Source organism: Zonotrichia albicollis, chromosome 14, assembly GCF_047830755.1.
Source record: "Zonotrichia albicollis isolate bZonAlb1 chromosome 14, bZonAlb1.hap1, whole genome shotgun sequence".
In the NCBI taxonomy this organism is placed as follows: domain Eukaryota; kingdom Metazoa; phylum Chordata; class Aves; order Passeriformes; family Passerellidae; genus Zonotrichia; species Zonotrichia albicollis.
The window spans coordinates 2,222,255-2,233,760 of NC_133832.1; the positions used below are offsets into that span (position 1 = coordinate 2,222,255).

The 11,506-nt window shown below is 52.7% G+C and overlaps 2 protein-coding genes across 2 annotated transcripts; one reads left to right on the forward strand and one right to left on the reverse strand.

The window, feature by feature from the left end:
• Positions 1–456: 456 nt before the first annotated feature.
• On the forward strand, positions 457–6,465 carry LOC102060470 (cis-aconitate decarboxylase-like). Its single transcript, XM_026797436.2, has 5 exons — positions 457–535; positions 1,661–1,848; positions 2,811–2,903; positions 3,358–3,563; positions 4,338–6,465. The coding sequence occupies exons 1-5, from the start codon at positions 460–462 to the stop codon at positions 5,254–5,256; spliced, it is 1,482 nt and encodes a 493-aa protein (XP_026653237.2). The 5' UTR covers positions 457–459; the 3' UTR covers positions 5,257–6,465.
• Positions 6,466–6,592: 127 nt separating this feature from the next.
• On the reverse strand, positions 6,593–11,175 carry GLOD5 (glyoxalase domain containing 5). Its single transcript, XM_074551613.1, has 4 exons — positions 11,035–11,175; positions 9,783–9,940; positions 9,128–9,283; positions 6,593–8,942 (listed from the first exon to the last, which is right to left on the reverse strand). Exons 2-4 carry the CDS (start codon positions 9,921–9,923, stop codon positions 8,790–8,792), a joined length of 450 nt encoding a protein of 149 aa, XP_074407714.1. The 5' UTR covers positions 9,924–9,940; positions 11,035–11,175; the 3' UTR covers positions 6,593–8,789.
• Between the last annotated feature and the right edge of the window lie 331 nt (positions 11,176–11,506).

Consider the following 11,506-nt stretch of genomic DNA (forward strand, 5'->3'; position numbering starts at 1 on the left):
ATTGTCTCAATTTATTTTAAAATGAGTTATTAATACAATAAAAGCAAGGAATGTTGCCTAATGAGATCCGAGGACAAGAGAAATAATAATCCACAGGGATTTATTTGGTCTTGTATCAAATTTAATTTTTGTATGAAGTCCTGCCATACCAGAAGGAAAACCTCGGAGTCATGGAGTGCTTTCAGCTGAAGGGTTAAAACACCCCGCTGCCTGCTGAGGTGACAAAGAGCATTTGATGCCGGGGAGGAACCATTCCAGCTTTGCTGGGTGCTGGGTGATGGGAGCAGATTTTCCTGCAGCCTCTCCAAGCCCTGACATCACCACTCCCGGTTCGGGAGGGTGCGGGGGGACCCGGGGATGCTCCATGGGGATCCGGGCTGGGCTGGATCCGGGGTGCTGAGTGCCGGGATTCCTATAGGAATGCCAGGATTCCTATAGGAACGCGGTGCCGGGAGGGGGATGTCCTTTCTCCCGGTGAGTCAGGCGGTGATGGCATTCCCAGCTGTGTTTACAGGAGCCTCCGACTGGGCTCGAGGTGAGCCCGAGCATGAGCCAGCGCTCCGTGAGTCACTGATGTGACATTTCGGGATGGATCCAAACTAGCGATATTGGGGAATGGTCATTTCATTAATTGCCATGTTTGCTGCTCCAAAACCAAAGCCTCCTGTTTACCTGCCGGTCTGGATGAGCTTTTCTCTTGGGGAAAAGTTGGGTTTTTTTCTCACCTGTCATTCAGTAAATTTAGACATTAATTCATCTTTTATCTCCATCAATGTGTGTGCCCCCACATCCACCCATGAGTAAATTTATGGATTTTCCATCCTGCAACGGTTGTCCAGGTGGAATTTTATTTTCCCTGCTCTCCTGTGCACTCTCAAATTAACGGTATAAATTGTAATGGACCATAACAATTTTGATTCTATGAGTTATAAATATAATTATATTAATAATATTCTGTTTTCTTATTATAGAATTGATAATGAATAATTTTATAAATTATAAATTAATACATAAATTAATAATATATATAAAATTAATATTATATATATATATATATATATATAATCTAAACAAGGCAATTTGTCACTGAAATTAAAATATACAATAGACACAAACTGGGTATTTTCCATAGACTTTTAACTTACTTTTAATGATTAGCATCCTTTGGAGTACATAGGGCTTAAGAGCTTTGGTGGCTGAGTTGAGACACTTCCATGTCTTTTAGGATTAAACACCTGGATAAATCCAGGCTTTGGGTCTAGTCCTGCTTTCCAAAAAATTATGGAAGTGTTGGATTTCTGTGGTACATTTGTGTTAGGCTTTCCTCTGGATAAAGCAATCATTTGTGTTGATCCCTCCCAAAAAATGGTTGTTGGAACCCCAAGATGAGGGGATGGGGCTGAGCTCTGAAGTTTCTTCGCTTGAACCTTCTGGAAGCCACCCCTTCTGTGGAATATGAAATGTTATGTATAGAACCTATGGAATCAGAGAGTACCCCAATTGGAAGGGAGCCATGGGGATGATGAATTGCAGCTCCCTGCCCTTGCAGGCTCCCCAAGATTGACCCACCTGCCTCGGGCAGGTGCAGCTCCCTGGCCTGGTGACACCAGTGCAGGGCTCACCGCTGTCCTTGTCCCCTCCCGGTGTCGTGGCACTGCAGTGGCGGCCAGGAGCGCTCCCGAGGACACGGTGACCAGCAGCTTTGCCTCGTTCATCCGCGCGGCGCGGCCCGAGCACCTGTCCCCGACCGTGCGGCAGCGGAGCAAGAGGATGATCCTGGACAGCATCGGCGTGGGGCTCGTGGGCAGCACCACACCCGTCTTTGACATCGCCCTGCGCTACTGCCGGGTAGGGACAACCCCTCCAATGCCACCACCACTGCCACTGCCACCACTGCCACTGCCATAGCCCTGCCACTGCCACGCCACTGCCGGGTAGGGGCAGCCCCTCCACTGCCACTGCCACTGCTATTGCCACTGTCAACTGCTACTGCCACTGCTACTGCCAGGTAGGGACAGCCCCTGCAATGCCACTGCCATTGCCACTGCTACCACCACTGCCATAGCCCTGCCACTGCCACCGCCACTGCCACTGCCAATGCCACTGCCACTGCCACTGCTAATGCCACTGCCACTGCCACTGCCAATGCCACTGCCACCGCCACTGCCACTGCCAGCACCACTGCCACTGCCACTGCCAGCACCACTGCCACTGCCACTGCTAATGCCACTGCCACTGCCAGCGCCACTGCCACTGCCACCACCCCCTCTGGGGCTGATCCCAGATGGCCAGCACCATCCCCACTCCCTCTGATGCCTTGTGAAGGCTGACCTAGAACAGAGATTAGATGGAGCTAAAGAATAAAGTAGGAATTTATTAAAAGGATTTCCTCAATGCATCCATCTTGGGCAGCACAAGAGCCCAGCCAGAGCTGCACCCAAGATGAACCAAAATGGCCACAAAAATCTCTGACTGGTCATGGGTCCCACACCTCTATAAGCCTTGGTCCACCAGCACACTGGAGTCAATTGCCCAACTACTGCCCCAGCCTATGAAGTCTCACCTTTCCTGCTTTTCTCTCTTCAGTCTACTGTTGTCCATGCTCTTGAGCCTGAAATTTGGATCATTTGTCCTTGGTTACCAGCTAGAGCAGGAATTGTTTTGTCTCCCTGCTCTGTGCACAGAGCTCACCATCCCCTCATATGAAGCCCAGACCCACACACTAAAGCAGCACAGAATGGGAAAAACAGAAAAGCTCAAACCTGAGACATCACCTCCAGGGCTCTCCTGACATTCCCTCCTTCCCACAGGAGCTGTACTCCTCCGTGGCCGTGAGCTCAGTCTATGGAAAGCCAGGAGTGAAACTCTCCCCGACGCTGGCTGCCTTCACCAACGGCGTGGCGGTGAGGCTGGATCTTCCCAGGGGATCTGTGCTCCTGGATTTTCCAAGGGGGATCTGTGCTCCTGACTTTTCCAAGGGGGGTTTGTGTTCCTGGACCTTCCAGGGGGGATTTGTGCTCCTGGATCTTCCAAGGGGGATTTGTGCTCCTGGGCCTTCCAGGGGAATCTATGCTCCCAGCTCTTCCTGGGGAATCTGTTCTCCTGTTTTTTCCAGGGGGAATCTGTGTTCCTGGCTCTCCCAGGGGAATCTGTGGTGCCAGGAATTATCATTCCAGGAAACAGAGTGGTCACTGATGGGGGACAAAAGCTGGGAATCTCCTGGCTCTTAGAGGAGCTGAACCGCCCCATGGGGACACTGAGTGGAGGCTTTGGCAGAATTTCCTCAGGAATATCAGCAGGGAGCCCTCATTCCCTCAGCACCCAGCCAGCACATTCCCATCTCTGTTTCCCTGGCAGACTCATTCCATGGATTTTGATGACACCTGGCACCCTGCCACTCACCCCTCCGGGGCCATCCTGCCGGCTCTCCTGGCAGCTTCCCAGATGCTCCCTCCCAACACCAAACCCAACGGCCTGGATTTCCTGCTGGCCTTCAACGTGGGCCTGGAAGTGCAAGGGAGGCTCATGCACTTCTCCACTGAGGCTCACGACATTCCCAAAAGGTAAAGCTCCTGTTCTTCGCCAAGGATGAAGAGGGTTGGTGAGTCTGGATTTTAAAATGTTCCTTTAGGTTAAGCCAAGTTTAAGTCCAGTTTGATATTGCTCTACCCCAGGGTAAAGCCTTACTGAGGGCCAAATGCCAGAGGTGATTGCACCATGCACTTACTTGGTGATTTCTAGAGATTTTGCCTCAAAAATAACCCTCAGGAGGACTCCCAGGGAGTCTGCAGTGCCATCACCTGACTCAGCCAGGGCAGGATCCCAGAGCCAAGCAGTTTGGTGGCGGGTACAGCCCCATGGCCAGCTTCTGTTTCCAGCAGTGCCCTGGTGTGATCCAAGCAATGGAATCAAGCAAGAACTGTTCCCTTGGGTGTAGTTGAGGCTGAATGATTTGTCTGAGGGATAGAAAGTTTGGCTGTGTGGACACAAACCATGGCACCTGCTGGAGAAAATTCCAATTGCTCTTTGGAGATGCTGAGCTCACCCTGGAGTTTCTGAGGAGATTTCAAGGAGAAACTCCATTTTTAGACTAAATTTATGTTCATTAACTGTAAATTTAGAGTTAAGCTAAAATACACTAAAACTCTGATTTTAAAGTTAATTTATTAGCTAAAATTTATGGTTTAATTCTGAGTTAGGTGAATTCCATGAAGCCATGAGGGAGTTCTGCTGGCTGATGGGCCCCTCACTTCCCATTCATTTTTCCATGGGAAGGCTCCTGTGGTGTTCCCTGTGCCAGGCAGCCAGGGCTGCTCATTCCTGCCGTCCCCCTGCAGGTTCCACCCTCCCTCGGTGGTGGGCACGCTGGGCAGTGCCGCGGCCACGGCCAAGCTGCTGTCCCTGAGCTCGGCGCAGTGCTGCCACGCCCTGGGCATCGCCGCCTCGCTGGCCGGGGCGCCCATGGCCAACGCCGCCACCCAGGCCAAGCCTCTGCACGTGGGCAACGCCACCCGCCTGGGCCTGGAGGCCGCTCTGCTGGCGGGCCGAGGCATGGAGGCCAACCCCCTGATCCTGGATGACATCCCGGGCTGCTCGGGCTTCAGCGCCTTCTACAGCGTCTACCAGCCCAAGCCGCTCTCGGCACCCGGCGAGCACCACGAGTTCCTGCTGGAAAAGCAGGACATTGCCTTCAAGCGATTCCCAGCCCACCTGGGCATGCACTGGGTGGTGGATGCTGCCTTGTCCGTCCGGAACCTCTTCATCAACTACGCGGGCTCCTTCTCGCCGTCCCTGATCCGCACCATTATGCTGAAGATCCCGGTGTCCAAGTACATCAACCGGCCTTTCCCCAGCTCGGAGCACCAGGCCAGGCACTCCTTCCAGTTCAACGCCTGTGCTGCCCTGCTGGACGGCGAGGTGGGCCTGGGCTCATTCTCCGAGAGCAGCATCCACCGGCAGGAGCTCAGGGAGCTGCTGGACAAGGTGGTGGTGGAGCACCCTGAAGACAACGTGGCCAACTTTGACAAGATGTACGGAGAGGTGGCCCTGCTCCTGCACAGCGGGGACGTCCTGACGGGCAAATGTGACACTTTCTATGGGCACTGGAGGAAGCCCCTGAGCAAAGAGTCGCTCCTGAAGAAGTTTCGATCCAATGCCTCCCACGTGCTTCCAGAAGAAAAAATAGAAGCCATCATCACTCTGGTGGACAACCTGGAGAACCTGTCAGACAGCTCCCAGCTGGCCTGCAGCCTGTGAGGGGACAGCATGGGGGCTTGGTGAGGGGCTTGTCCTGGTGAAGCTGCGATTCCTTTCTTCATTGGTGCTTTCCTACTGATTCCCAAGGACAGGCAAGTTCCCACCCCTTCTACTAGATAATTCCAAAGGAACCCATGAGGCAGGAGGTGTCTGGGTTAATACATGGAGTAAACTTCAACTCCTCATTGGTGCTGGCTGAGGAGCTGAAAGGCCACCATAAGTATAAAAAAATTCCCATGGAAATCTCTGAGAATCCTGGAGTATCATCCAGTTCTCCAGAAGGAACGGTGCCTGTGCATTTCTTACAGCTGGATTCCGAACTTTTTCTGTGCAGAATCCCTGACTGCCCTGTCTGGAAAGAGGAGGAAGTTCAGCTGCAGAACCTGTGCTTTTCTCAGTGCTCCTCTGGGCACTTTTGGGATCAGGGTCAGGCAGTCCCACAGGCACAGGAGAAATCCATCATTGCTGCAAACAGCCCTGCCTGCAGAACTCTCCAGCAGAGAGTTTCCTTCCCAGTGAAAGGCTCCCATTTCTCCAACTCATGGGCAGTGTTTGCCACTTCTCTGTGTACAAAGGATGGTTTGAGGACCCTTGAGACCTGGGTGTCTTTTCTGAAGGGGAGAGAGGTGAGGAATGCTACGTCAGTTCTACACCCTGAGGATGATCCCTGCCCATCCGAGGGCTGTCCCACACACCCCTCTTGGCTTTCCCAGGTTTTCCCAGGCACCTGTTCTGAGCTGGCCCACCAGGTGGCCCATGGGCTTCTCTGGGAAGTGACTTGGGCACATACACTGTGACTCCCATTGGGAAACTCCTGTTTCCCTCCTGTGAGAGGAGGGGAAGCTCATTGGGATTTGGCTCTTAACTCATCATTCCATGAAAATGGATGAAATCTGGAATCTGTGCTCCTAAGCAGAAAGCCCTGAAAGGCTCCTTACCCCATGCCCTCCCTGAGTAGAGAGATGGAGAACTCAACATTTCTCCACATTAAACACTGGGGTTGCTGATCCAAAGAGCTCCTTTCCAATGTGATTGTGATAAAATTGTGGAATCTCCTGTGGGAATCAGTATTCAAGAGGGATGAGATGGGAGCAGACAAGAAGGAAGATCCTTTTCTCTTGCTGGTCGTGGTTTGTGCAGGGAATGAACCATCCAGAAGAAAACTGTTTTCCCACCTCTGTTCACCCACTCTCTCCCACTGTCCAATATTCACAATGAATCTTGCTGAATAAAGAATGGAATTAAATTTTCTCCATAAAGATTTAATGCTGTGTTGTGTAAACCATCAGTTTTATTTGGAATACTCACAATACAGAGGCTTTTCCAACAGATGGGGAGCCCAGCAGAGGTTGGGACAGGGACAACTGCAATGCTGGCCTGTGGCCAGTGGTTCCTCCAGGTAAAAACCTTGAGCCCCACAGGTTCTTTCTCCCAGAGACAACCACAACCATCAGCCAGCAAAGCCTCCAGTGCTCCAACACCATCACTCCAAGAGAAGTTCCTCCATCAGCAGCACATTCCAAATACTTGATAAATTTCCATAACAAGTTTTGATTTTCCCATGGTTTGGGTCAGGTGTAAGATCCCCAAAAGTGTCATTCCATGTTTCACCTTGTGGTGAACGGGAAAGCCTCGAAACCAGGCAGGTCCGCCAGGCCTTAAAGGAATTGATGTGTGGGACAGAACCAAGATGGGCTTCAGTGGAGGGAACAAAATTCTCTCCCATGGGCTTTGACTCCCTCCCATGGACTTTGACTCCCTTCCATGGGCTTTGACCTTCCCTCATGAGCTTTGACCTTCCCCTATGGGCTTTCACCCTCTCCCATGGGCTTTCACCCTCTCCTGCGGGAACCAACCCTATTCCATGGGGATTAACCCCTTCCCATGGCTTTGGCCCTGTCCTGCAGAGATTAACCCTCTCCCATGGGCTTTGACCTCTCCTGTAGGCATTGACTTTCTTCTGTGGGAACCAATCCTGTTCCATGGGGATTAACCCTCCTCAATGGGCTTTGACCCTCTCCCATGGGTACTGACCCTCCCCCATGAGCTTTTTGACCCTCTCCCGTGGGCTTTGACCCTCTCCCATGGGCTTTCACCCTTTCTCATGGGCTTTGACCCTCTCCCATGGGCTTGGATTCCCTTCCATGGGCTTTCACCCTCTCCCATGGGCTTTCACCCTCTCCTGTAGGAATTGACCTTCTTCCGTGGGAACCAATCCTGTTCCATGGGGATTAACTCTCCCCCATGGGCTCTGCCCTTTCCCGTGGGCTCTGCCCCTCTCCCGTGGGCAGGATGCCCCGAGGGGTCCCTCCGTATCCGGACAGGCCGGGGCACATCAGCACCCTGGAGAGCACCTCCGGATGCTCCGCGGGCGCCGGGGCGAGGAGACTCCGCTCCCTGGGATCCCTTCTTGGCATCCCTCCCTGGGATCCCTTCCTGGATCTCCAACCGAGGAGATGCCCGTGGCTTTCTCCCATGGCATTCCTGTCTTTAGTTCCCACAAAGGACTCAACCCTGCTGATCATCCAAAGCACTGAATATTTTGTGACCTTGCCCTTTTTCGCACCATGAAAAATTTTGGATTTCCCACGAAATTCCAGCAAAGGAAAAATGACTACGATTCAGAGATTGTTTCAATTTTATAGAGGATTTGCACTGTAGCGGTCAGAAGAGTCCTCCCTCCTTTCCAGCGCTGTTCCCGTGAGGATATCGATGCTACCTCAGTGTGGCCAGCCTCGGAACTGCTCTGCTTGAGAATCCCCAGGTCCTTCATTGTTTTATACTTTTTAGATAACTTTGAAATGGCTTTTTAAATAACTAAAGGAAGAAGAAAACTCAGGACAGTCCCACAAGTAACCAGGAGCCATCAGAGTCAGACTCCTCTGCGTCAGGCCATCCTCAATCTTTGCATAAATCCAGTGAACTCCTGGACTTCTGACACTTTGCCCTTCATGTAGGCTCCTCATCCCTGCTTTTTCCATTCTTGAGTGACAGAAACCCCACAATTATTGATACAGAGCTGAGGATGAAACTTGGATCATCAGTCTCAGGAGTGTTTGAGTGTCACACCGAGGCCGAATTCCCAAAGCCCAGGAGAGGAATGTGTTTGGACAACCACAGCTGGATCTAAACCTCTGCCATGGTGGGAGACCCACCAGCACCAGGCAGCGTGTGACAAGAAGCAGGAGGATGAGAAGAAGGGAAATTTCCAACTGTGGAAAAGTGACTCTGGAGAGGAGAGGAGTGGCAGGTGGGCAGTGTAGCAAAAGGGAAAGCAGGAATTAGGGAAGATGTCCCAGAAAATGCAGTGCAGCAGCAGCAGGACAGATCTTCCCAGAAGACCATGAAATCTCCATGATGGAGATGCATAAAAGCAGGATTCACATGCAGAGCAGAGCAGGCTGCCTTGGGAAAACTCCCAACGTCCTTGCAGCCCTACTTTGTGGCTTGTCCCAGGTTTACACAATTAAAGCCTGGACCATTAAATGGGCCAGGCAAACCCTGCTGGGACCCAGGCAGAGCATGGGCCGTGGTCAGGGCTGCCCCTCAGTGCCTGCAGCCACATCCGTGCAGTACCTGGAAACCTCAACCAGGTTCTCGTCGGGGTCTCGGAAGTAGATGGAGGTTATTGGACCCATAGCACCAGTTCTGGCCACGGGACCTTCTTCAATGGCCACCCCACAGGCCTGGAGGACACAGGAGAGCAGGGGTTTGATGGTCATATCATCACTGTGCCCTCCTCCCCCAGCCTTGACAACATGAACTGTTGGATGAGACAACACCAACATTCCCAGGAAAGGGTCACTCAGAGGCCCTGGATTTGTGTCTCCTGGGGTGACATTGCCCTGGGGGCACTCTGGGCCTGCCTCACCTGCAGATGCTCCAGCAGCCGCTCCAGGGGCTCTGTTGTGATCAGGCAGAAATCTGCAGAGCCGGGCACGGGGCGCCGAGCCTTGGGCTCAAACTCCTGCCCAGCCTGGTGCAGGTTGAACTTCTGCTGGCCAAAGCGCAAAGCTTTGCGGTTGCCCTGCTCCCAGAGGAAAAGGCAGAGTCAGGGAGACCTCCTGGGCTGGATTCCTTCAGCATCCATTGTGAAACCCTGACCTGAGTTAGCAGAACCCCACCAGGCCCCCCACCATTGCACCCTTTGTGAAAGCAATACTATTAATGCCCAAGATGTGTGTCTAGACACTGAACAAAGTATTTGCCACTGCGAAGTTCATCCAGACACTGACCAGAAAACTGTGCTCATATATACTGGAAAAGGGTGTGTGTGTGCCTGAGAACTGCCTGTGCTGCTGTAATTGCTGATAGCAAGATGTTATTTTGTCTAGTAGAAATAATTCTAATTTTTGTATTTGTAATTTTGTTAACATTATCAAGTGTGACTTTTCGTACTTGGCCCCAGTGACATCCCACCAGTTGATAAAACCAATTATACAATATATATCACATACCCCTACACCCTCAGCACTCATTTCACCCTGGGGGCCTGGTGGGGTCCTGCTAACTCAGGTCAGGTTTACCTTGAACGTCACCACCTCCATGCCCAGGACTTTGGAATAAAAGGCCACAGTGTCCTCGATGCTCTTCACAGTCAGCACAAGGTGGTCCAGGCGCTGGATGAAACACGAGGGTGGGCTTGTGCCCCCTTCCTTCCAAGCCATGCTCTCAGGGCTGGGAACTGGCACAGGAAACCAGAGAATATGGAAGTTAGGAGCACCCAGCTGCGCAGGGAAATGGAAAATGGTCCAGGGAGCTGAGGGCTGAGAGGGATCGCCCAGGTTCTCCTGTGTCCTGCAGGTGGCAGAAGTACAGAAGCAATAAATCCTCGTCCCTGCAAGAGCCTCGGACTCTGATCTGCATCTGGTGGCATTCGAGCCTGCCAGAGCCCCTGGCTGGGCCAGGTGTGGGGACCAGCTGGGTGACATCGCCGAGGGCTGATGTCACCGAGATGCCAAGCTCCAACACACAAACCCCGTGTGCACCAAGGTGTGTGATCCTTCCTCCAGCCCCCTCTGGGGTCCTCCCAGGTGTGGACACTCATCCAGGTGGAGCCATGCCAGACACTGGAGACAAGCTGGGGCCTGGCACAGCAGCAGGAAACATCTGGGAAGGCTTCTTGTCCTTTGAGCTGCCAGATGCCACCCCCAGGCAGAGGGTGAGGCCAGGGGCTCAGGGTGACAGAGCACCAGGGTGTGGGGACTCACCAGGCTGGGGTCACAGGTTCCTGGGGCTTAGACTGGGTTCAGACCCTCTGGAACTGCCCTTGGCTTTCAGGGACATGGGTTAGGGTGTTGGCAGGCCAGGGGGAATGGTTGGACTCAATGACCTCAGAGGGCTCTTCCAGCCTAAATGATTCCATTTTTCTGCATGGGAAGTGGTTGGTGAGGGGAGATCCCCCAGCCCCACTGGCACGGGAGCAGGGTCAGTGTAAAGCCAGGTGCAGTTTCACTGGGATGTCAGAGGACCCTGTTTGGAGCAAGATCCCATTATCCCCTCCCATGGGCTGTGCCCAGTGACTGTGCTGGTTATGGGGGAGCCACCACCAAAGCCAGAGGGATGCCTGCCCCTCCTGGCTGTGTTTGGTGCTCAGCAACCTCGGAGCCACCTGGCTCAACCCCTCTGTGAATCCCCTCACCCCAGGAGTCCTCTCAGGTGCTCCCAAATTGCAGCACCTCCATGTCCCAGCCTACAGCCCCCACTCCTGCCCTCCCCTCCCAGGGGAGCCCCTGAGGCAGAACCTGGAAGGAAACGGGGCTGCAAAATTCTTGTTACCTGCAGAGGGACGAGGAGCTGGGAAGGCAGCGCTGAATGGTTTCCTGTGACCGTCCTCTTCCTGCTGGGAGCAGCCACGTCACGGGACAAAGGGAGGGAATGGTGAGGTTGGAAACAGGAGCTCTAAACATTGCTCCCTGCAGAGGTGGACCTTGACCCAAAGGCCAACTGCTTGAAAAATCCCGCAAAAATTATCTAGATTTTTCCCTTTACAAGGGAAAGTTGGGTTTATGTGCTGGCTTAAAGCTCCCACTGAAGAATCCAGGATATCCCTGGAGAAGAGGGGCTGTCCAAGCAGCCACAGCAGCCTCCCACCTCCCTGGCAATGTACAGGGAATCTTGCCTCCAAGATCATTTTCTAACACGCAAAATAACTAAAATAATCTTTGTCCTGTGGGGCAAATATCAAGGAGTTCAAACTCTTCAGTTGTTTAGGAAGAAGGTTGTGACAGACAACGTGACCCCCATGATC